Source organism: Anomalospiza imberbis, chromosome 5, assembly GCF_031753505.1.
Source record: "Anomalospiza imberbis isolate Cuckoo-Finch-1a 21T00152 chromosome 5, ASM3175350v1, whole genome shotgun sequence".
In the NCBI taxonomy this organism is placed as follows: domain Eukaryota; kingdom Metazoa; phylum Chordata; class Aves; order Passeriformes; family Viduidae; genus Anomalospiza; species Anomalospiza imberbis.
In genome coordinates this window covers 57,152,710-57,179,500 of record NC_089685.1, presented here as the reverse complement: position 1 = coordinate 57,179,500, position 26,791 = coordinate 57,152,710, and the positions used below count along the sequence as shown (strand labels likewise).

The 26,791-nt window shown below is 39.6% G+C and overlaps 1 protein-coding gene across 3 annotated transcripts; it reads right to left on the bottom strand.

Moving 5' to 3' along the window:
* Positions 1-6,870: 6,870 nt before the first annotated feature.
* Positions 6,871-26,431, bottom strand: HCFC2 (host cell factor C2). 3 transcript variants are annotated; one of them, XM_068191010.1, is made up of 16 exons: positions 25,950-26,431; positions 24,002-24,150; positions 23,460-23,620; positions 22,213-22,421; positions 21,633-21,717; positions 20,490-20,593; positions 19,715-19,903; positions 18,383-18,568; positions 17,852-17,955; positions 16,719-16,875; positions 15,526-15,726; positions 14,253-14,323; positions 12,912-13,043; positions 11,404-11,589; positions 10,731-11,016; positions 6,871-9,816 (listed from the first exon to the last, which is right to left on the bottom strand). In XM_068191010.1, exons 1-16 carry the CDS (start codon positions 26,113-26,115, stop codon positions 9,791-9,793), a joined length of 2,412 nt encoding a protein of 803 aa, XP_068047111.1. In that variant the 5' UTR covers positions 26,116-26,431; the 3' UTR covers positions 6,871-9,790. The 3 variants fall into 3 exon arrangements, with proteins under 3 accessions (XP_068047111.1, XP_068047110.1, XP_068047112.1); XM_068191009.1 differs by having other exon boundaries at positions 6,871-11,016; XM_068191011.1 differs by lacking the exon at positions 25,950-26,431 and adding an exon at positions 24,255-24,374 and having other exon boundaries at positions 6,871-11,016.
* Positions 26,432-26,791: the final 360 nt, after the last annotated feature.

Sequence of the window (26,791 nt, the reverse complement as noted above, 5' to 3'; positions counted from 1 at the left end):
TTTTTGAATGCAAGTTGCCTTTATTATAAAGATTGAGTTAGTCTTGGTTATGTAACTTGTCTTGCATGACAACCTCAACTAACTTTTCATGTCAGCTTATTTATTGAGATTTTGAAAGGGACTTTTTCCTCATGAAACTAGCAGCTCAAAAGAATTGCTACAATTGTTTTTTCTAATGTAACTTCTGAATTAAAGGTTAATCAAAACCTATGAATGCTCTACTACATTTAGAGGTTTAGAGCTTATCAACAGTGTTAATGAAAGCACTGACTGTGCGATGCAAGTTTTCTTTTTTTAATTTTTTTTTCAGTTGCATTAACTCTCCTTAGACTTACTTTGATACTTTTAAGGTAGTCTTTCTGCTATTGAAATAACTCTTCCTTTTTATGTATGGCTTTTAGAATCCCAAACTTAGAAATTCAAAGGTAGGGGGGGATTTTATAGTCCTTGTGGTAAAAGATCTCGTTTTAACTTTTTACTGAAGTGTTTTAACATTTCTTGTGAGCCTGTGGGAACTCAAAAGTGGTAGTGACTTTCTGTGTCTGGGCTGTGTGTTGTGTGTGTGTGTGAGAGTGTGTGTGTGAGTGGCTGACAGCTGAACAAGTGATGCAAATCTGAAATGGAAGACAGACTTCAGGTTTGCTGTCTCTTTCCTGGTTTTGCAATAAACTCTACCTAGGTAATGTAGTTCTGTATATTTAGTGAGCTGTTCTTGGTAACATTGCTGTTTCTTTAATAATTGGGTGGGTAATTTTGTTGCCGTGTCTTAGCCTATGAGGGTAGGGGTGGGGGTTTTAGTAATATCTTACTCAGACTGGATTTTGGGACCTTTGCTATTTTTACTGTTTCCAGTGGACTGAAATGTAATATATTAATTATCTTTCCACATACCTGTTATTAATTTAAGCAAACCACACCTTGAAACTGTTGCCATATGATTTCTTGCTGGTTTTGTCTTTTCTTAAAAAAAAAAAAGAAAAGTAACAGTTAAATATTGGGAAATTAGCATAACATAAGAGATCCCAGAAACCTGAAATAGGCAGCTCTTTAGCTAAACAAAAACTTCATGTGCACATTTGAGCAGTGTTTCCTATCAGTCAGCATCCTGCTGGCAGAGCCTCTGGAGGCAATCCAGTGTATTCTGGGGCAGTCTGCATGGATGTTCTGGGCTCTGTGGCAGCCTGCCGTAGTTCAGCAGCTATGAACAAATGGAGTTTCTCATTAAATGTAAAACTGAAGAACACAATCCCTACAAGAGCCCCTTCTGTTTGTATTCCATTTATTTCAGGCCAGCATAGCCTGTTCTTGCTGTTCCCAGATTTGCAATGGAAAAAAGCTGTGATACCAACTAAGGAGAAGCTAGGGAAGATTTGGCATTTTGATGTATAGAAAGCAGGTTGAGGTGATCCCACACACTTGCTTGAAACAGGCAAGATTTTTCAGGCTCCTCGCTCTGCTGTGAGTTTAGGTTAAAGTGTGTTAAGTTTGTGGTTTATACTCCATCATGTGAGCAATGAAGCTGATACTTTGCTTTTCCTTTTCCCTTCTTCTCCCCTCCCCTTCTGAGGGCCAGGGACAACACTGCATAACTTCTCATTCTCTTCCTGAAACTACAGCAGTAACAGTAATAGTACAACACTTTGTTCCATGTCTCTCTGAAACCATTCTCCTAATAAAAGTTTGCAGGGTACTGTAGCCATGGTACGCCAAATAAAACAAATGTGGTCTGAAGAAATACTTGCCTAATTTTATTAGCAGCAGCACAACCAGTGCATTCTTTATATTTGTTCAAAAACTCTGTGTTCTCATTTTGCTCTTTTTGAGTGTTTAAAGTTTACAAGTAGCTAAGACCCAAACCAAGAATGACCATTCTTGCTACATCTCCTCTGCTTGTACAAAACACCTGTCTTTGGTCCTCTGAATGTTTTATTTCAACTAAGAGACTCCCAAACTCGAGACAGCACAAGCTGTGGCAGTGCATGCTAAGACTTGGAGAAAGGCTGCTTGAAATAGCAGTGATGTTCAAAGGTCTTTTTCCAAGAACAAAAGTGCCTTTTCACAACACAAGCAAGTTTTACCACAGTAATTTTTTGAAAAATGCATTTTTGTGTAGCTTGATCCTTCTGGTATTTGTTTATAGGGTGCTTTTGGTATCTTTAAAAACACAGAAACACTGTTATCTCTAGTTAAAGTGCAGTTATGAGAAAAGCTAATTTAGATTATGTTCTTCTACATCCCATTTTCATTACAGGCAAAATGGGAACTGAGGCTGTGCCTTCCCCAGTCTTGTTGATGTACATGTGCATTGTTAACTATTTTATTTATTTATTTCTCCCTTCTGATCTCTACTGCTAAAATATGTGGCTGGATGGTGTAGCCAGAACACAGATGGATTTCTGGCACAAGGTGGTACGTCCTAAATACCTACTGCCCCATGCTTATCTGCCTGTGGCTAAAAATCAGCCTGAGTTATATGGGTTATTCTCTAAAGAGCTGTCTTCCTTGAACTGCGCTCTGGATCACTGTGAATGCTGTGGGATGATTCCTATTGCAGAGTTTGAGGATGATGCTCATGAACATGTTGTAGGCATGGATAGGTGATTTCTCTCTAGCCTTTGGCAGGAGAGGAAGCATATGGGCAACTGCACACACAGAAGAGATTGCTCAGTGCAAAGCAACGGGCAGAGCCAAGGGCTAGTGTTTTCCCCAGCACCTTGCTGTCATGATAAGGGTTGGCAGCAGCCTTGCTTACAGCGATAATATTCCTCATTTTGCAGAGCTCTGAATGTGATTAATGTTCCAGTTAAGTCACAGAGACTCGCTGCCTCAGTTATATTTGCAGCAGTAAGACAACTTGCCTTTAAGTCACTGTATTACCAAATGCTGTAGGCTTGGTGGTTTTGGGGTTTGATTTGTACCAAGTAGAAGAAAGGAAGCTTTTCACTGAAACTAGTAGTGAATTTTCTTGTGTCTGTAGATGAAAAAACCTCCAAAACTGGATGTAGAGTCTAAGACAAGTAATGCTATAAGGAAACTCTACATGCAGTCCTATAGAAAGAAGTTTGATAATGTTAACTCTAATGGTTCCTCTTATTTTTCCCCTGTTGCACCGATTTGATAAAAAGAGGAGTAGTGGGAGGATGCCTTCTGGATGTGGTACACTGTAAGACATGGACGTAGTTGAAAAGACTAACCAATTTTTCCTCTTTGAAAATCAGATATGCTGTTGTGGCAAAATAATTCACACTTTCACCCTTTCAAAGGCTGAAAAATACATTTAAGCAACCAAATATTGATCTGTTTACCTATTGATTTGTGAAATTGGCATGGTAATGGACTGCAGTGTCACCTCTGACCCTCAGGATGTAAAAGTTTAATGGGAAGCTCCCTGGAAACTGCCAGTTCAGCTTGGAGTGACAATCAAGGCCACGTGCTCTTGGGAGGGAGGGCAGTTTGCTGCTATGCACAAGTCTCCAAATTGGTGCCAGCTGCACTGAGTTTATTAAATCCAAGCCCCCAAGGATGGATGTGGAGGCAAGGCCAGAGTGATGCAGTGCACAGCAGGTCTGAGGGAGTTGGCTACCCTGCTTTAAGAAATCTTCCAGGCAAATTTCCAGGCTCATTTCCTGGAATATTTTACTCCAGCACGCCAGGCCAGAGGAGCCATTTATCAGAGCAATGGCACCTGATTTGCTTATGTGTGAAAGAAAACTATCGAGGGTTTAAATCTGCTGGGCAGAGGAGCAGCCTTTGGGCTGCTAATTTAATGTGTCTGTGCCTGATACTTACCCAGCCTGTACAGCAACATGAACAGCAAATAAAACCACCTCCAACAGCACAACCAAGACTCAGTTCGTGTGCAAGGGCTGTGTCACTCAAAATGCAGCTGCAGCTAGAACATTTGCAGCAGCACATTAGGAGCAGTATATACCATTTCTACTCTCTGCACCCTGGGGGAAGACACAGGAGAAAGGAGGAGGAAGTCCAGCACAGGAGAGCCCATGTCCCAACACTGTCAGGAGCAGCATGACACAGATAAAGGATGCTGGGATGCACAGGTTTGTTTTTGCACAGTCCAACTCCTCCTTAGCCCCAGCCAGGAAATCCAAACCCACCGGACACCTGAACTCCCTGTGCAGTGTTACATCCTGGGAAAAGCAACCTGGTGAACAGGCAGATGCCAGGAGCCAGCTGACAGGAAAAGCTAAGCACTGAGGGAGAAGGGGAAGGATCTGAAATCTCACCTCCAGCCAGCTGGAGAGCATTTCTGCTACAAGGAAACAGGCTCCAGCGCTGTGGGATGAGAATGTGGAGACTGCAGAGCCTGGGAAGGGCTGCAGCAGAGGACGAGTCTGCTCTCACTCTATCCAAAACCACAAGCAACAGCCACGTTTTACAAGCCAAGCAGCTGAAACTCATCCACAATGTTTCTGGAGTAGATGCAGTGGGATCAAGTTCTGTACACGCAAAGAGAAGAAATACTGACAAAAACTGGCCATTTTGTGTTGTCTGACTTGACAGCTCTCATGTTGCTTCAGATGGCTGAAATGTAAGTAGCTGAAACCTCAAGCTGTTAGATTGATTTCAGGTTTTCTTTTTCAAGACAGCAATTTCAAAGAGTTGCTCCCAGACTCTAAACACTTTCCTTCTGGAGCAGGCAGCATTTAAAGTCAACATATAAAGTCTCTTTCCTACTCAGGCAAAATAGAGTGAGGAAATAATTAGGAAACTGCTGCTAAAAAGAAGAGTTTGGGATATTTGTTAATACTGATCAAAGTTACAAGATAACTGCTTGTACCTAATAACTTCTTGTTAAAAAAGGCTTACCAGCACTTCGTGCAAGAGTGATGGTTACTCTAAAAGGCAGTTAAGAATCCCTGGCAATAAACATTTAAATGAGTGAATGGAAACAAAAACAACAGGAACAACAAAAAGATGCAAGTAAACCAACATTTTGGACCTTCTAAAAGATTTTGAACCTTCTAAAATGGCATATAGCCCGTGTGCCTCTTTTAAGAATCGCTTTGAAATAACTGTATATTGATAACTTCCATGTGTGGATAACAGTATTTTATAATTTCAACAGATACAGAAATAACTCTCTGAACACTAGGACACACTGAAATGCTTAGTCTCTTTTTCTCTTCGAAGATACCACATCCAAGCCTAACTTTTCATTTTAAGGAGCTGCTGTACCAACTTAGCAATTACATCAGATATTAAAAGCAGATGCTTGTTAGAGGCAAGAATCCACTCAAAAAAGAAAACCAAAAAACAATGACAGCAAACCATGCCCAGTCCCAATCTGAGAGATACTTTTGTTGTTCCTATCAGGACTGTAAACCCAACAAATACATTAAGTACTTCAGGCTTTTGAAGGATGTAGGGAACAGACCCAGTTGAAATTGACCACATTAATGGATGCCAGATTTTCACCACCTAGCATGAGGCACGTAGAAGGAGGGAGTAAGACCAAGGGGCTGAGTAGCTCACACACAGATCTCTTGGGCCTTCCTGCCATCCTAACTCCCCTTCCAGGGGCTGCAGGTGCTAGACATTCTCTGGCTGAGCCCCAGCACCATTCATTCATGCTGGGATCCAGCTGGGTGCCCACCTTACCTCCACCCGCCCCACATCACGGGGATTTCCTCTCTCTAGAGGAAGTGTTGGAGATGCAGTATCCTAAAGATTCTATGGATCAAGAGGATTTATTTTAAGCTCATCTTCCTGACACTTGAAGCTGACTTGTTGAAATTCCAATAAAAGGGATCTCCACTTCCAGACCAATGGCAAACACCTCAAAATGAAGATTTCACTACTGTTAACAGAAGGAGGAACACAGTGCCCAGACAGTGCCCACAGTCAGCATTCCACCCGTCCTGGGAATCTGGAAATGCTTCAGTGTCAGAACTGGAAGCCACAGAATAAAAGCCCTGATGTTTCACTCACTAGAAATATAAAAATGCCCTAGGGACCAGATAATGCTATAAAGAAAAAAGAAATAAATCTGAGTTGTTTTTAAGATAAATTTGTACAGCAAAGTCAAATTTGCCTTCAAGAGAAAATAACTCCTACTCTTTAAATCTTATTAACAGAAAGAAAACAACACGAGAGGATTCTTCACTGATGTTTTAGGCTTTCCCATTTGTTTTCCACTAATGCAAGCATCACAAATAACAAGACAACAACCATTATTACAATAGCTAGGAATACAAAGAAGGAATCAATCTGGAGCAGACAGCTTTTAGCAGTTTTTCATGTGAAATCTCTTAAGGAGGTCTAGAAACAATCCAGTAGACCTTTCAGTTCACTTGCTCCTCTTTGCTCCCCTGCTTCTTGCAACACATACTGCTTATTCCCACAAGAGTTCCCCACAGTCAGCTGCCATAAAAGATGGTGTCATTTTGAGCAGAGCTGGACGTGAACACAATTCAAACCCTTAGTAGGAGCCTTCTGAGCAGACTAAGTGCTCACACATCTTTTTAACAAACTGCAACAAAGCAACACCAACCTCTTTGTCACTCATTTTCAACAACAGCAACATGACCCCTGTATAGACAGGGGAAGTAGTGTCAAAATTTCAGTTCAGAGGCCTCAGCCTGCAAGGTACAAAGGCATGGAAGGGGGCTTGGTGAGTGCACAGCAACTGCAGAAGGTGGGGCAGGGATATTGGAGAACCTCAACTAGGGAAAAAGCTCATGAGGTAACTAAGAATTAACTTAGGAGACAATATTTATGGAAGAGCAATAGTATTATGACAGTGCTTAAGATTAAACCCTCTTCCCCAATTTGAGAAATTTACTCACTCTCTGCATCAGAAATTCCGAGTTTGTACACGTACACCTCTGAAAAAACAGACACACTTCAGTATTTACAATGTGTTTGATAGGACAACCACTTTATTACAAAGAACAAACAATACTTCAAAATAAGACTAATCAACTTGTATTGTACAAAATGTCAGTTTCCTTGTAGAGGTCATTAAGTAACAGGCTGTAAGATTAAGTTCACGTCAAATTGGCTATCCTGAAATAATCAGATAACAACAGTAATACTTACTATATATTCAGAGTTTATGGCATGATCATGTGCTCTACTCCAAACTACATTCAAAAGATATTGCTATAATTACTTTGAAAACACAAAGTTTAGGTTATTGTTCACTTCATTTCCACTTTCACAAGAACATTCTGAAGATGAAGCTGTAGCAGTGGCTGCCATAACTGGCACGACTGTCCTATGCTTACATAGTCACAACCTCCCTAAGGAGTTCAGTAAAACTAGACATTTCTACAATATGGATATGGTAATCTGCTAGATTTCAGCTTCTGTTACATGTCCTTTAGCAGTATCTGAAATAAATGGATAACATGGAGTTTCAAAGAGCTGGTGTCAACAGTCTTCTAAACTTTAAAATCGAACAATCAATATTTGTCTGATATCTAGTTGATAGGCAAACAGGTGGGATTTAGACATTATAAATACAGTTCTAAAAACAGACCACAAAGTGTATTTTACAGTGTGTACCACAATTTCAGTTTAAAGTAAAACTGTGAGCAACTGAAGAGTTGCATATGATCACTATTCAACATTACCCAACTTGGACAAAAAAGAGAAAGTGACATCTTATGTCAAGTCAGCTGAAGAAAGCACACTCACAAGGAAATTATACTTTCATTGAAAACGCCACAGTTTTACCCTTTGGTAGTCGTGACACACTCACTGAAAAAAGAAATTGTGCAAAGCATGTGAAACCAAGTGCAAAAAAAACTCCACCCAGACACACCCGACAGGTTTTATTCTTAAATAACAACTCTACAATCACAGCTATCAACCAACAAAATCAAAGCCACAAGTGTTTTCTCTAAAGGCTTCTTTCACAGTACTAATAAGAAAAACCAAGTTCTATTCTTCTAGTTGACAGTTCATGTGTATGGTACTTTAGTTATCAGACAGTATTGGTAGTGAGATCCTACCTGACAAAATGGACCATTAAAACACAAATATCTTAAAGCCAGTTAACTTCAGGAAAAGTCCTATACATTCATACTATAAACACTGTTTAAAGTGAAACTGGGATATCTGTCATTGTCATAAAACATGATTCTTCTCTGGAGTCAAACCACATGTCACTCCTGTGCCACAATTAACACTATTATAGCCATTTATGGTCCCCAGCACTTTCTAGATGCTATTGGAGCATGTGATGCATTGCAATAATTAAGGCTGTACCAGCACTTTGTTACAACCCTGACTCTCAGGGTAGCCAAGACTTGGCTGTTAAATCTGCTCTGGGAGACTTGAGCTGCTAAATCTCTACTATTTTAGCGATACTTCTCCCACCAAACCAGGCACATCATTGATTTTAGTTTATATATTTACAAACGCTCTTAAGACAAATTTTACTGGAAGAGGCAAGAAATTCTACCTTGATGTATAATCTTTTGGCATTTGGGGCAAAATTAAAGTGCAAAGTATAAACTTCATTGCACGGTAAATAATTTAGATTTTATTTTAAAATAAATCTTATTTAGGTGCCTCAATCTATTTACCTAGTGACCTTGTCCAACTCAGCCATTTTCCTCTACACTTTGGCAAACACAGTTTTATATATTGGTACATAAATAGCATTTAAAATGTTTACCTTTACTTCACTACTGTGAACAATTTTTTTCTTTTCACATAGGAATGGATCCACCTATTCCTAGAAGTAATGCTTGTTGATTTTATCAGCTAGCTAGTTAATGTAAAATGATGCATAGTAAAAGGGAGATACTGAACTTGATTGGTAGAATATATTGGTAAAGCAAACAAGCACTTAAGAAGATTAACTAGAATAAATATGTTGAAAGTTGCCATATAATATGTGCAAAATTGCTTACCATGTATTCTAAACTTTGGTTAAAATTTTCAGATTGAAGTTTTACAGAAACATTATGGAAGCAACACAAGTGATTACTAACACAGGAATGAGGTAAGTTATTATTAGTGCAAAAAGCAAGCATATGCTAAAAGCAAAGCATATGGATTAAAAAAAAAAAATAGAATGAATCTCATGGAAGTTTTAATACAAGACCAGAAAGGTCTCTTGTAAACATTGGTATTTACAAGTTTAAGATTTGTACAACTACAAAAGGATAATTTTAAGTAATAGTAGTGCATTTACAATGAATTTACGTTTTTTGTAATAAGAGCAATGGATAAGTTTATCTTTTTCCTTTTAAATTTTCAGGGGATATCTTTCAAGATTAAGATATTTGTTACAAATAGTAGAAAAAATCATTTCTTTACAAAAAAAGTATATATTAAAATATTTATACATTTTAAGTTACTATATAATAACTGGAAATTTTTGCCTTGTACTCAGGCACCACAATGAAGAATGTGGTATAGGGAACTGAAACCAAACAGAGTTTGCTCATATCCCAAATCTTATGAATTATTTATGCAAGATCTGTAGCAATCCCGGGGACTCTACCTCAAATACTACTACTTGTGCCAATTCTTTTATTAATTTTTGATTCAAAACTTTGTGTTCTTTACATTTTAACTTATCACCACCAAAAAGAGCTGCTGGATAGAGTGTGATTCTCTACCCCACCATCTCTGATATATTTTCTATATGATACTCATACCTGAGCAAGGCTCTACAATGTTGATGTGTCAAACGTAAAAAAGGTTATATATTTTTAAGATAAAAACAATGCAAAAATAAAATATTTGTAGCATTTACAAATAGTACAAGAGTTACATTAAACACTACATTCGAAACTTGAGATTAAAGTCATTTCTACTTTGAGCTTGATGTTTTCATATCTGCAAAACAAAGGAGACATTGTTAAATGTTTCATAATTTCACATTTGAGTGTACACACTCAAACATTTTCAAACAAACACTGTTTCAGAGTTCTAGGTTATAGATCATGGTCAAAATCCATGCCAATTAAAGGGTTAAAATGGCATTGAAATACTGAACATCACAGAAGACAACTTCGTTGTTACTCCCCATCTTAGAAAAGCACGTATTAGAAACCAAGCAGTGGAGCATTCAACAGGTGGGTCCCAGCCCAGCAGCTGAGGTCAGCTACCCCCACACCACAGTTCCCTGCTGCCCAAAGGGGTGGGCACTCTGTCCTTCCCACCTTCCTCTGTGCCCACAGCACCTCTTGCTGAGCAAAGCCAGCTCCCAACAAAGCTAAGCCAGAAACGGGAAGGAGCAGCAGGAGAAGCTGGCAAAACTTGAAACCCCAGATTGGCTTACTTATAAGGCAAGCCAGAACTGACCAGGCTAACACTAATTTTATTTTCAGTGGATCCATTCCCATCCCCAAATCATCATGAACCTGTACAAATTCAAGCCCAAGGACAAGATGACAAAACCTCTTCTGGCTGTAACACAGATTTTAAAGTGTATATGCATCACAAAAATGCACCTTATATCACCTGATGGAATTTTTTTCCATTTAGGAGGGTGAAAAGACTGAAAAAAACCCTGATTACACTGTGTCATCTACATGATGCACATAACTGGATGACTTCTTATTAGACTGAAAAACTTCTGAGCTGAAGTGAATTCTAGAGAAGTCAGAAGCAACAAAACTAGAATTGCATAAAACTCCCATAAGGAACAAACCAACATTTCAAGAAGTTCTCATGCAGTGCTGTGCTGGTTCTGGGAGAAATGCACAGCTCCTGCTCTGCTCAAATGCTGTGTGTGACAGTGACTTTACCTTGGAGCCACCGAACCTGCGTGGCTGGGCCATAGCCTCTCTCATTCTTGGCTGAAATCCTGAACACTATGGCAGGCCTGGAGGTGTAATCCACGTGGGCATTGGAAAGCTGGGCAGCAGTCACTATGCAGGAGGTTTTAAGACCACAGTATATCCTCATAAATACAAGTTGACTTGGATTTTCCTGTAATTGTGTGGAACGGATGGCTAAGTAGGCAGAATATTCTAAAATATTTCCAGAGGGTGAAGCAGGAGGCTCCCAAGAAAGATGAATACAGTCTACACTCTGAAGAAAGAGAGAAAAATATTACAGTATGTAGCTAACCAGAAATATATAAACAATATTAAAAAACCCCAAATTATAAAGATTATCTGAAAATTCTAACCTATCATCACCACTCTGGAGATAAGGATGTTTTTTGACTTTTTCTTAAGAAGTGTGGTAAACCCCTAGAGATGTAATGATGCAAGACTAGAAAATTATGGGGAAACTATCATTAACTCTTAAAATAATTCTTTTTAGCAAATTTCTTAAACAATATTATATTGAGCAGAGTTAACCAAGTAAGCATTGGATACCATTTTATATGACAATTTTCACTTAAAAATAAAGCCAATTAGAACCAAGAGTTCTGAGATTACACCAGTAGCCAGAATTACCTATATTTCTCACCTTGGTGATTTTGACTGTTGAAGGAGCTCCAGGAAAACCTGGAATGCAGGTCTTGAATTCACTGATTTTACTGAAAGGCCCAACACCACAGCCATTAATTGCAGCAACTCTGAACCTGTACACTGTGCCTGGCAACAGATCCTGTTTCTTAAGTAATCTGTAGTCTGGTACATCTGCACCTTGGGTCTGAAAATAAAGCAACATTTGTGGTAATTTTTAAAATATTATAAACACAATTAGTCTAAAAATACTGTGAACACAATTAGCCTAGTTAGGCTGAGATTAATTAAGTTTAATTGAAAGTGAAATCTATTTAAAACTGTTGTACTTACATCAGAATTTATGAAAAGGTTCTGACTGACACAGTATCTCACCTCAAAACAGCTGATCTAAGATGCAATGTGAGACTACATCTCTAGACCAAAAGATATCCCATTTTCTCAGTCATTTAAATTAAACTGCACCTTGTGGTTATTTTTACTTGGGAAAGTTCAAACAAAGTAGCATTTACAACTACATAAGTTATAGTTTATTTAACATAATCTTCTGTCCCAAAAAATATTTTTATTTCAAAAGCAGTTATTCCTAGCATTAGGAGTGGCAGTTTGGTAATCAAAATGTTTTTAAGGAAAAGCACAATAAGTTAGTAACAAACAGCTTTCTGAAACACTATGTGCTACCATACTTCCAGATTAAAATATGCATTGATTGCATCACTCATCCTCTTACAGTGGAACTATTTTCCTACTGAATAATGTGAAAGAACCACAGTCAATGTAAACACTGTACCATGTACTGTGCTCTTTAAAACTAAGACATAGACTATTTATAGTGAAGTGCTTTCAAAGAAAGGCTTCTGTTACTTTGTTTCTGTCTTCTTGAGACACAATTTTTGTTTCTAGTTAACAAGGATATCACTAATTTACACTTTTACCATCAAAACTGTTACACTTTCAAAGGTTTCACACTCATAATTTTCATGTACCCATTTACATTGTACCAAATATTAAGTTTGAAAGATCTAATACAAAAGCCACTACAGCTCCAGATCTAGTCTTTTTAAGCAGCTTAGCCTATGTCTTACTAGTATCTTTAACAACTTTTATGCAAAGATTCTGGGAACAGAGAAGTCACTAAAACATTTCAATGCTGGACTGAAAAAAAATATTAAGAAATTGTGGGGATTTCAGTTTTTAAGAATTTTACTGCCTTGAAGAATTATTAGTTTAAAATTGTTTCCTAAGACAAAAAAAAAAGAAAATAATTAGCAATAGCAAAATAAGATATTTTGTATTATCATACATAAAAAAAGAAAATTCAACTAGTTTAAGAAATAGTAAGAAGAGGTGAGAAAAATACATGAGGAACTACTGGTCATAAAATACAGAACTCCTACAAGCACCAGATTCTGCTGCAGTATCAGAAAATCCCACATTTTGTTGTGAACTATATAAGCAACAGACTCTGAAATAGGTACGTGCAAGTTACATCAGAGAAGCAGCAGCTACCTTGCTATTGAAGTTCAGTGTTTCCTCTGGCAGCAAGTAGAACTGGCTCACCACAGCACTGTTGTTCTTAAAAATTCCCACATCATACCACCGGCGGTCCCTGGTTTTCACCGGCGGCCTCTGGGGAGCTCTCTAGTGTTTGAAGACACGACATGTAGATTACCCACACTTCAATGCCATGGAAAAAAATGTCAAGGCTCTAGTATATGTAAGAGACAACCCCCTTTTACACCAGTGTTTCTTTCTTATGCTTCAAAAGAATATGCATGTATTATTAAAATACTGTGCAAAACCAACTGGTTCTTATGCATTTACTCAGCCACAGTCTGTCATTAAAAGCAACAGCTGGGATGTCACATCTAATATTCTGAACGGGGAGGGGAGGAAGAAGCTTAAAGCTGTAGAACTAGGTGTCTGTAGCAGCATGTAGTTGTGAGTTAATTTCTCTCAGAGGCCAAGAAGTTTCCCAAGGTGGTCCAACATCAGCAGCTCCCCCTGGGGCTCAGCAGTACCTCAGCCCCACACGTGCTCTTTGTCAGGCACTGCGGAACTCGGCCCTCTGCTATGGCGTGGGGCCACGGGGATGGAGGGCGTGCAAACTGCTCCTGACTGACCCAGAAACACACATTGGCTTTCTTGCTGATCTCCAGGCACCAGGGAGGGCACTTGCACAGTCAGGTGCCCAGCACAGACAGGCCATGATCCTGCTAGCATGGAAATGGGGCAGGAGCTGCAGCTGCTCTTGGCAAAAGCACCCAACCCTTTGGTAGCAGCTGCTTCTCCCCATCCTTAGTTCCTCGCTTTTGGTGGCAACAGTGGCACCTTGGGTTTGTGTATTAAGTTGTAAGCAGGTGAAATAGGAAGCATTTACTTTTTCAGGCAGTATTTACAGCTTGCATAGTCAGTCCCCATCTCCTCTAGGGAAAAACATCAAGATGTCAGTTAAGTTACGTTTCAAATCTATAGAATCAGCAGCTAACACTAGTCTGATCTAATACATAGTTCATTTTAAATTCAGTTGTGCATACAGAAAAACTTTTTACATTTGCACATCATGCAGCAGAGACCATTCCACTGTGCCAGTTGATAAAAACGATTCAACAGCTGAAACATGTACTTGGATCTCCTCCCAACTACACAACTGCTATTTAGACTCACATCTAACCCACACAATGCAATTAGTTTTACAACAGAAATGTTTACCCCTGTATTATTCACTCCAAGCTCAAAATAAACACTGCTTTTCTTTCAAAAATACAATTAAAGGAAAACAGAAAAGCCCTTACAACTAATCAACAGAACAATAGATAAAGGAATTTGATAACACTTTTTTGGACTTACAGAAGAGTGTGAATCATTTGTCTGTCCAGTATTGACCCTTGCTGAAGGCATGACACAAGCAGTTTCAGCAGCTAAAAACAAAACATTAAATTTTAAAAATGTAAGCAATAGAAAAAATTTAATACAAAACCCACAGAGTATGAAGATGACCTCAATAGCCATTTACAAGTATTTGTTGCACAAGAACATCTCAGACTTCTTTTGCATGCAGTTCTATTTATAACACAAACTAATTTTGGCTTCTATCAAATTCACAGAACAATTCTGAGAGTCTGGCATTGGAGGCTGCTACAGATAATACAAACAGAAGGCAGGACTCAGAAAATCCTAAGATGTGACAGCATTATGAAATCGATATAAAATATTTGTGAACAAATAACCTAAATACCAGATTGAGGCACATACACACACTTAGACATTGAATATGCTAAGTGTGAATTCTTAATTTAATTGCATTGTTTCTGACATCAATACAGTCTGAATTCTGAACATAAGCAGTTAAACTGTAAACAACCTTAGTAAATGGGAACAGAGCATTCATTAAATTTAAAATGGAATCTTAAAAGAAAAAAGATTAAGCACATGAGTAACACATGGAAGTATTAGTATTCTGTGCTTGTGTTCCTGGGTTTTGCTTTTAAAACACAATATTGATTGGTAAAAATCACACTATACACACAACACCAACATGAGAATACAGTTCTTTAGTTAACACTCAAAACAATAACAAGCACAGCCTGTTGATATTTATCAAAAACAAATCTTGAAAAACTACCAGTTTATGTTCTGCATTGCTGCTTATTTTGGGTATTTCCAGCAGACCGTGAAGAGGCCAGCACATTAGACCAGCAGTGAGCTGGCCACATTAACTGGCCATATTTATTACAGAGGTCAGTTGCTTAAAATCAAAATTATCCAAGGTTACTATTTTAGTCTTTTGCTGACTAAATAGACAAGCACTGAATGAAAGCAAATGTGCAATGAGCACCAAAACAGGCTACCACTGATATTTAGAAAATGCACCTCTGCATAAATGAAGATTTTTCACTTACAGGAAACATGGTGATTTACAAATGCATAGAAGGAATAACCTGATTTTAGAAGATGCATAAATCCTAGCAGAGATCATCTAGGCTGCACAAGGTCTTCAATGCCCAAAGCCCTATCTACATCCCAGGTACTACTCAAGCAGGGAATCCCATCACACTAGAGGAACTCTGATGGCCTTAGAAATATATGGCTCAAAATACAGTATGTGAAACACATTTCAAACCTTCAGATTTTGAATTGAATGTTGTTAGTGAAGTTTCATCTTTAACAACTGCCCCATTTGTACTTGATGATTCAGTTTTAACAGCCTGCTGGGTTACCATAGTTTGTGCGCTGGAGACAGTACTGGATACAGAAGCATCAGGATTTACACTTTGTTTGTCCAAGTCATGTAATTCACCTACATTTGCTGATGTCTGAGCACCTTAAAAAAGATGAAAATATTAGCAAGAATTCAATATTGGTAACACACCAAATCTCAACTTGGTCTAATGGATTTAGTTTCATATAAAGCCTGAGTTTAGCTCAGAATTAGGTTAGAACAGATCTGGTAATATTGATTGCTAATGCTTACTTCAGGTTTATAACTGAACAGAAGTCTGTCTCCACAGTCATAAATAGGTGTATTTAAACAGTTATTTTAAGCTTGCTGTTTTTTATGTATTTGTTCACAAAAAAAATAATTTGGGAAAAAACCCTACTAAAATAAAGTATCCACACAAATCAGTATCACAGATTTGTAACAATCAATTTAAGATTAACCTCTGTAGAAGTATGTTTCTCACTTAGCAATAAGAACCAAAATTTCCACATTTAATTAAATTACACTGTAAAGAAAATAAAAATCCAACTACCTATAAAATACATTGAGATCAGTATAAACAGATCAGGTGATTAAGCCTGGATTCACGACACAACTTAAGGCACTTCAATGAAATGCGTAAATCAGAGCCTTGTCATCTTTTACCTCCTCCGCAGTCAGAGAGATACATGCTTATCTCTACATTGCCTGAAATTTTACATCAGCCAATAGCTTTTCACTGCTAACAGACAGACACAGTGTCAGTTTGGAGTTACTATCACCATAATGTTGTAAAATGTCATCTGTCCCTTTTTACTAGATGCTAAAAATGGCTATTTATGTTTAAATAGACAGATTTTCCATCATAATAATGAATATATTGAAAATTTAATGTACCTTGCAACACTTCAAACAAGTTAAGATTTCAATTTTCTCTGTATCTTCTAAAAATACATTGAGTAATAACTAATACAAGTTGGGTTTCTTAAACTACAAAGGACTCTTAAATAATTTTAAACTACAAGACAGAAACAATCTTATTTTGTGTTTTTGAGATGAATTTTAACTGTCACTTTTTTTTTTTTTCCTCTATTTTTTTTCTATAGTCATCTTACTTGAAGTACAAACAGGCAAAACGGAAGGGGCATTTGATTCTTTGAATCCTGTAGCATCTGTGTGGTTTTTCACAGTCTCCTGTGTAACCTTGTTTTCAGGTGCTGCAACCTTTTCTTTTCCTTCTACTTTTGAGCTGGATGAAAGGGCAACTTGGACCTAACCAAAACAACACATTTGTTAATGTTAAACTGCAAAGTTCAGAAATTTCAATTGCAAACATGGCATGAAAATGCTTGCTCATAAACAACAATATAAACTCCTCCAACGAGTCCCCGGTACTTTAAATTAGACCAAGAAATCAATCTCTCAATCCTTACCTTAGTCATTATAAAGCAAAGACTCAAACACTGAGTTGACTTGGAAGAGTCATACTAAATTTTATCATTGCATGGCATTTCATTGCTGTGTATATTTAGTCTACTGGGGGGACTTTGGGTGATGGGGAAAATCACAATTACAGAGGCTTTCAACCTTTGCTTTCCTGACATGTACTTGAGATATTTCTACTCTTAGTGAAATTTATGGTATTTCTACATATGTTTCCTCCAGGAACACATGATGGATCCCATACAGATCTCAGACTTTACACAACTAAGGAATGGTCCAAAGTTCTAAAAAGGGGAACCTCTAGCCAGAGTTTGTCCTCACTATTTTGGTTAAATTGGTGAAACAGAGGAACATGTACAACTGCACACCACAGATAATAACTGGATTTAACCTACTGTAGGAACTTACAAATAAGCAGACTAGCATAAAACTAAATTAGACTAATAAAGAAGGAATATGTCTTATTCTTTTTGCGTCCCACATTAATGTCACCAACATTCTGAGGATGAATAGTATTCCTATTGGTGTCAGGCTCCCAGTTGGCCTTGTGGAAGACAATACAGTTGCAATTCTCTTCTGCATCAACAAGAAGAGGACTTGAAAGATTGTGTCTCCATCATAAAATGAAAAAGTATGTAAGAAAACAGACAACTACTTCAGCAGGTGTCTGTCTTTTGTTTTATTTGAGTTTTTTTTCCTAAGACCTTAAAAGTATGCAGGGAGTTTTAAGACTGAAAAATGTTCTGGCAGTTCACTACCTTGCCATACTGTTTTGACACTGAAGCATTTTTCAGCTTACACTTACGTTATTAGGAATGAGATTATTTGCTTGGCTGGGATGATCCACCTTCATTTCTGGATAAGGGACACTAGGCAATGATTGTGGACTCTGATGGAGAGAACAGCCACCTTGCAAGTAAACAAAAGCAAATTCCCATCAGTTATGTAAAACTTAATATTATGATGGTTTTAACCTATTTCAGTAAGAAAGAGGGAGGCCAAAGTTGCCTGAAGGAAAACTTCATTGTAAGTCTGAAATGAAACTGCATGGCCAAACAGTCAAATAAAATCCCTTCCTCACTGTTTCCTTTCTCAATTTGTGCCCAGCATTCTACAAATATCTTCATAATTCAGATAGCTGCCCAAAACCAATAGAAACAAGTGAAAGGGGAGTTTTCCATCATTATGATGCAGGCATTTGGAGAATAACCAAAGAAACAGGGTCTCTCTGTCTCTCACAGAATGGTTCTTTAAAAAACAAACTCATATTTATTACTTATGCAACCCTCCAGTCTGCCTGTGCACAAACGTTAGTGTAATGTGATCTGACTGCTACCTTGTGAACTCAGCACTGCTGTCTCAGGAACGCCAGTACCAGGAATTCCAGCCACTGGTGGCACTGGTGAGTCAGCATGTAATTGAAGAAGATATCCTTCAACTGTAGGTACTTCATCCCACTTCAACTGAAAAGAGTTGGTTGTAGCTCTGATCAGCTGTACCTGTGATGGTGCTAGTGGTCTCTCTACAGGAATCCAATAAAACACAGATGGCACGTTAGAAATTGCCCTCCCTTACCAGTTGATTAAATAGCTGCATATTGCAAGTAAAATCAGTCACTCCTTTTTCACTGAGGTACAATATACCAGATTCAACAAGACACCACCACCAAAGGGGGCAAGTCAAGTCAAGTCAGAGAATTACAGAGTGTCTTTTCAAAGTGTTCAAAAATGCTCCAATTTTGATGCTTTGTTTTTAATGGTTCTGCTGTTGCCAGTAGGCCTTTGGGTTGTAGCTACATCACTGTAGGGATTACGGAGACAGGAGATCCTTGTGCTTTCTTGAAATGCCACGGGTAGCTCTTTGGCTCCTAAAGCTTTACATATTCCTCCAATTCACAATTATTCCTCTTCCTTTTTGCTTGCTCTGTGTAGCTGAAATGAGCTTTTGCTGTAACTTCTTCTGCACAGGCTGAAGCCTGGACATGACTAATGCCAATGGCTTGCTCCTCTCACATGCCTCTCTGCCTGACCAGGCTGCAATCTTAAGCACACCCCTCCCCTGCTACTCTTTTTCATTTTCTGAGGGAAGACTGAAACAGGGAAAAAAAAGTTCTATTCTAATTCCTTCTCTCCCAACACCATCTCAGTGTCCCGCTATCAATGCAGCTACTAATGAGTGATTAGTCTCCAGAATTCCCTTCATCCCCAGGAACAACTTGGTCCTTTCTTAGATTGAAGAGTATCTTTTTACAGTCCAAGAGATGAGGAAGCAGAAGCAGCAGCAATGATCCCAACAGTAGAAGGGATTTGGTGAAAAAAGTACATAGTAGCAGAAAAAAGCAGTAGCAGCACTAAAAAGAGAGGACAGGAACCCTGAGTTTAGGCAAAACAGCCTTTAGCATCTTGTATCAACTGACTATGGCATGCAGTGCAGAATTTAGCACAAAGTTTTTTCAGAGGCTTTAAACAAGCCTTCCTAATTTTTTTCATTTTAAGTAATAGCCTTTAAACAACCAGCAGTGAAGCATGATCTAAAAACAATTTTTAAAATGTAAATAACTCTTCGAGTTTGCTACAGCTTTAATGTTCTGATCATCAATCATGCAAGCTTTCCATATGTCAATAAAACACAGAACATAGTACAAGTCTCTTATTTATTTCTGACTCACCAGTATCAAGGTACCAAAGATCTTTGCAGCAAACTTGATTGTTCCAAGCTTTTCTGTAACCATCTCTACCACTCCAGATATACAGACGAGTGCCAACAGCTACAGCACAGTGTCCTGCTCTTGGCCCTGGTAACAAGTTACTTTTGTCCTCCTGGCAATCTGAGATCAGACCTATCCATTCTGTGGTATCTAGTAAATAAAACTCAAAGCATTTAGTTTCTAGATGTTTTCCAAAACAATAAATAAAGATGTTAACACACTTAACTGCTCAGAAAAAAAAAAAGAAAAAAAAATCACCTCTCTTTTTATAGACAACTGCATTTAAAATGGAAATATTATGAAGAAAAGGTCACTTTCCAATTAGCGTGCAAGATAAAATCAATTCATACAGGCTGAATTTTCTGACCTCTGGTTATCTCTCTCAGGAAAATAGATCAGAAGTTGAGAATTCAGGGATAGTACTATCATGCTTAGAAAAACCTCATTTCAGAATCTGTTTCCTGTGTTCTTCAACAAATGAAGAAGGAGTATTTACATTACTTAACATTAAAGTTGTATTAACAAAGATTTGAAGAAGCAAACCTGCTGAATCTTCCAAGAAAAATAATAATTTAAAAATTACTTTTCAAGTAACATGCAAAATACTGGCAACTTCTTTAGTCAGCCAGGATTACAACTATGTATCCTAAACTTTACTCAAGGTCTTCAAAATAGTTACTCTGTTAAGAAAATACTAATTCAAAATACCCACTCCCAGAAAGGCAGAAACACTAACCCAAATTAAGGTAAGAAAAGGAACCGGTGCATTTCCATTCACCATCAGGAGCAGAAATTTCACCTCCTGCTGACTGTGGAACCCATCCACCAAAAACATACATTCTGAAATACAGGAAAAGAGGGAAGAGGGAAAAAGAAAAGAAACCCCAATTAACACCTAGATGTGCTGCATGTGCTCTCTCAAACTAGGACAAAAAAGAAAATGTCCAGTGTGTTACAGTTTTGGATCACAGCAAATTTTATTTGTATCTACTGTCTTTATGATGTACTGTTGCAGACTTCTACCTTCTGAAATTTTTGAGTAAATTGACTGATTGAAAAACCCAACCACACGAAAAAGTCCCAGAAATTCCTCAACTTACTAGAAACAGCAGTTAATACTGTAACATTTAGCAAACCATCAAACTGCTAATGCTCTCCAAAAATCCCACATGTACAACAGAATTTCTACAATTCTTTACTGCAGAGCCCTCAGTAAATCATGCTAAAATAAGATGACTGGCATCTAACTCAGATAAAAAAAATTAAAAATATAATGCAGGCTACAAACTACTAACATTTTAAGTAAATAATAAAAAGCTAAGCTGCTGGATCAGAAGATAAAAAGCTTTCATACTTCTTTACTCCCTTGCCTCTTTCTCCTCATGCCAGCTTGTAAATTGATACAAAATCAACTGGAACCCATGTTTAAAAATCCATTTTATCAATGCTACCTGCCAAAACAAACCATATTGGCAAGAAGCAGTGTAATGAGGGTCAGACTACAAAAAAACTGGGGAATAGTTTTGCCTGGAACTAGTTTCACTCTTTGATCAGTTTCTCTGCATAGCTACCTCATCTGTGTCACACACACAGAGGCACTGAAGCTCGCTCCTGACAGAGCTCAGGCCCAGCTGAGGCTGCCCCAGAATGCACCAAGGTGCTCCAAGAAGCCCAGAAAGGTGCTGGTGGCTTGGGCAGACTGTCCTGCTCGATGGAAACACTGACAGCCAGTGTTAACAGTGAGTTAACAGTGGCACTGAAATAGCAGCAGAAAACTACTCTACAGGGCTGCTGTTTATACTGAGCAGTAGTGGATAAGCATCATCATTCTCCTACTAGGTGTACCTTTCTAGAGTTGAGCTTTTAACAACAGACATACTTGTTTCCTATTACATTGGCCGTATGGAGACTGCGAGGAAGTGGTACTGTCCCTTTGGTTTCTGGTCTTGACCAGGTCATGGTTTCTAAAAGAAAGAAAATAAAATCCTCAAACAACAGCAAAAAAATTATCTTGTTGCTACATATTTCACTACCTGGATTTTAGGAGGGAACATACCTCTAATATTCAGCAAAGCTAAATTTCACCATTTTAAGATGGTGACTTTTAGAAAAAGGGTGCAATAACAAGCACTTGGAACTTCTTTTAGAAAAAATCACAGGAAATACTGACAAACTAAGTGTTTATCAAAAACATAAATTATGGTTTCATTATGGTTAGTCAACTTTCATTCTTTAGAGTGCTTTAAAGACTATGATATCTGTCTCATGAAGTACCTATAATCAGTGAGGATAATATATGCAAACAATACTGTATCTATTTAATTCCAAATATTACAAAAGGTTAACACTATGGTGTCAGTCTCAATAATATCTGCACCACAGCATGCTATTAACCATTTCATATTGTAATACTTCCCCTCAGCCAGTAAGCACTGACTTCTGCTGGCAAACCAACTCACCTATGTCAAGTTCCCAGAGATCATTAAGCCGACAGCCACACATGCCTCCAAAAATATACATCTTTGGGCTTCCCACATCTTTTCTGCAGTACACTATGGCTGTGTGAGATTCTCGGGGAGATGGCAAGATTCCTTTGGTCACAGGAATACTCCAGCCGACCACACCAGACCCATGTTGCAGCTCCAGTTCATAGAAATCATTTAAATATCTAGAGTGTTATTGTCAAAGTATGAAAAACTCACTTAAAAGCATGATGACAAGTGTACTTTAAACCCTGACCACTTCCAGGTATTACAGACTTCTGTCTTGGGAGGGTGCAGAGTTTTAAACTCTCAAAACATTTGATGCATTGTGGGCAGTACCAAATCTGGATTTAAAATTGATTTCAAACAAAAAAAATAACAGTTATAACTTGTTGCCTCTGAGAAAACATGCTCTCTTATTTGCTACACTGTATTACATGAAAGTAACATGAAAACAACGTTTCTTGCAAAAATTGCTACATTACAGACACACAATAAACTGCAAAGGTGTGGGAAATACATGATGACAAGAGGTATTAGAGAGAAATTTCTGCAACTCTTAAGTCAACCAAGGTGACAAGAAGCTGTTTGTTTCCTTGTGTCGTCAGGCTGGCCAATGCACAATTAACCATTTGTTGCTGAATCTATCAGCAAGTTATTTTTAGATAATGGTCTTTGAATCTTGGCATTCACACCAGATACCTTTTGTTTACTGAGCTTGAAATCGCCAGTTTATAGTTCAGTGGCTATAAGTGCTCTGAACTGCAGGTGAATGTGGATATAAAACTTCAGCATTGCTGACAATAATGGCAACTTCAGCAGTTATTGTAAAAAATTTCCAGATAAATTGATAACTGTTTTTCACAGCAATACAGAAAAACCATCCATCATGAATTCCCTGATGACTCATGAGACTCTGCTGATTGAGGTAATTCTAACAAACAAGCCATTCTTAAAAACATCACCCAAAATACCAGGAGAAATACGAAAGCATACTCAGGTTTCCCCACAAAAGTGTCAAAGCTGTCACTCAGTGTTCCATATTGTGGGATTAGTAGAAGGAACACCTAATCTTCTTCACCTTGTAACCCCTTCACTGCACAAATAATCCAACTTTGTGCACTTGGTGTGCAGGACAGCCTGCCTAGAATGTTTCTTTTCAAAGCTGTCAAATCAAGTAATTTGTTTTTAAAGCCATTAAATTCAAAGACAAATCAGCATACCTGGGAACATTATTATTTGAATCTTCACTTTCATTTGCCAGGCCACCAAATAAATAGCACTTGTTACCATACAAAGAAAAGCTGTGGCCAAGCCGAGGACAGGGTGGTGATCCATTTGAAGGAGCTTGAGGTTTTACTTTTTTCCAGAGCCATCGACTTGCCTTGAAGACAAGAAAAAATTATTTAGAAATAATTTCATTGATAGTCTGTCATAACAAATAGAATTCATATAATATTAACATTTGTATATTTTCTGAATTACTTTTAAGGGAATGCTGTGCTTTTCTTAGGACATTCATTAAAAGGGATATGTAAGAGCTAACCTTAATAAAATATTAAATACATTATACTGTATTTAGACTAGGTGAAAGTCTCTATTTCAAAGCTATTTAGAATAAACTTCAGATTCTCAAGATGGAAAAAATCTTCTGAAGAAGAGCAAAGATCATCTAACTTTTCTCTGCAGTTGGTAAAATGTGTTTCTTCATAAACAGATAAATATAGTAGTCCTGAAAATCAAAACATATTCATAAATTTCCTACCTGCAATTCATATAAATCATTGCTATATCTTCCATATTCAACCATTCCTCCAAAAACTAATATTCTGGTACCATCACAAACAAATCCATGTGCTGCACAGCCTGGAGGAATATCTCCCCTTACAGCAGGAAGGAACCACTGATTCGTAACTATAGTAGGAAATAAAAAAACAAAAATCAGAAAAATAGATTAGAAAAATATTTCAAACACTGAAACATATATTTTTAAACACCTCTGCTTTCTAAAGAAATACCTTTGAACTGCAGATAACTATGGCTATTTGCTTCACACTAAGTTTTAAATTAATTCTTATTTTCTTTAATAACAAGAAAAGCAAACACTTCTATCAAACCAATATTACTCAGTATATGAATGAGCCCATGAGGTCACTGTAACTAAGTCAGTCATGAAGGGTCATCCAGCAATTTAATAGACTTGCCAAGAATAGAGGCTAATGAGGAACACAAGTGCAGTTCCACACAAAAGAGGTAACCATGCTAACTCAGAGGGAGCTAGCCCTAGAAACAGAATTATTGGAGCTACAGCAGCATGGCACTGTGCCTGGACTTAATAGCTCTATTCAAAAACTAATTACACTGTTCTGGGACCCATTTTAATATCCACAGAGTGGGAGAGGACAGGCACAGAGTCAAGAAAAAGCAACTGAGACTGTCTGATCCAGCAGCATAGTGGTGCCTAAACTGTTCTGGAATTTAAGAATTACAGGGGACAATATCTTTTTTTCCTACACTATTTTTATGAGCACAAAAAGGAGAAGAAGGAAATTAGAAGCTTCCAGTGAGCGTTGCTGCAGGAGATTAAGATGCTCTCACTGTGTGCCAGCTCCTCGAAAATCATCACAAGCATAGCAAGGGCCATGGATGGCATCCCAGGTCATAACCCTGCATCTTAAACCCCAGCATAAAAAAGGTCAGTTTGGGCCAAGCACTCATCCAGAAACTGGAACAACTAAGTCATGATGCTTTTCGTCACTGCTGCAAAGGGGAAACACCTTAAGCAGAAAGTCTGGGAACAAAAAAACCAAGTCATGACAAGACTCACTCAAAAGGCACCCGTCAGAACCTCTGTTCTGATAGCATAACTATGTTAAGAGTTTTCTTGGGATTACTTGTCAGAAGAGAAAGATTAAGAATTGTTTTTTTCCTTCTCCCGTCAGAAATGTGATTTAAGCAGAGTAGATCTTTAAGCTATCCGAGAAAAATCTGCCTGGAAAAACCTCAAGCAGCCAGCACTGACTGAGAAGCACAGATCAGCCACTGTACTCCCCCGTCTCGGCCCAAGCCCTGAAATTACACGCAAGTTTTCCAGCCTCATCCAGCATTCCGTACAGTAACTATTTAGGCGTCTGATCTTTCACAAATAAAATCGGTCTCGGGCAGCTTCCTGTTTGGAAAGGCTCCCGATGCCAGCATGTTGGCTTTTCCAAACAAGATTCCCATTCCAACGCGTTCGGCTCCCGTGAGCTGCCGCCACCAGAGGGAAGGAGGGGGATCCGGACACTCGTAGGGACTAATCCCGCCTGCCGCCATTCAGCCGCGACCTGCCAGGGGAGAGAGGCTCCGCAGCCCTGCGCGACAGCCGGGGACAGCAGAGCAGCCGCGACACGCACCGGGCGATCCTCCCGGTCGCTGTCCCGCAGCAAGGAGCACCAAGCCCGCAGCACCAGCCAGGGCGCAGCACTAGCCCAGGGAAGACCCCCGGCCCAGGAGTATTTCCCGCCCCGCCATTTCGGCTCCGGGCAGCTCCTCAGCCCGCCCGCCGCCCCCTCGGCCGAGCCCCCCGCGGGCAGTGCCGGGGGAGGGCGGGACACCCGGGGGGGATCCCCGACGCCGTGCGGAGCCCGGTGCCACCGGCGGTCGCGGACGGGACAGCCCTGCCGCTGTCCCCCCGCTCCGCCCGCCCCGCGGCGCGGCCCCGCCCCGCGCACCCGTGTTGTAGACGTGCAGCTCGTCGGCGATGCCCTCGTTGCCGCCGCCGAAGATGATGAGCAGCTCTCGGATGGCGACCGCACGGTGCCCGTGGCGGGAGCGCGGCACCGGCCCCGTGAAGGAGGACACCCGCCTCCAGCTCAGCCCGGCGGCGGCCGCCGCCATCTCAGCGCCGCTCCCACAACGCACCGCGCGGCCGGGGCAGCCCGCCGGGGAAGGGGGAGCGCTGACGTGAGGGCGGCGGGTCCGTGTCCCGCCCGTGTCCCGCCCCGCGGCCGCCTCCGCCGCAGCCCCGGCTCGGCACGGCCCCCTCCGCTCCCGCGGCGCCCCCGGGCCCGGCCGTGCTCCGGCGGGAGCCCTGTGGAGGGGCTCTGTGCCTGCCGCGCACGCCGCCCGCGGGGCGCTCGGGCACCGCGGAGGCGGCGTGGGCTCCTCTGCGGGGGGCACCCGCTCTGCCGCCGAGCCCTCAGAAACGCGTAGCGCATTCCCTTTTTTTTTTTTTTTTTTTAAACTGGCTATTGGTAGGCGAGGCAATGCTGCTGCCTGCGAGGTGTGCGGCGAGAAAGAAATGAGTTACTGTTTAAACACTGAAGGCTGAGATTAGCAACCGAGATTTCGGTTCTACAGCTGGCAGCTGTAGAAACGGAGTGATCTGAGTGAATTCGAAGGTCTCGCCCTGCAGGAGAGAAGCTGCTCTTTCCTGTGTGAGGGGGGTGTTATGTGAGAATATAAGCGTGTGAGGCTGAGGGGAATAAAAAAAAAGGGTATCTGATGCTAAGTCTCTTCTCATTGTTGAATTCTACACGGTAAATGATGCCGAGACATGTAAGTGAGGTTGGAC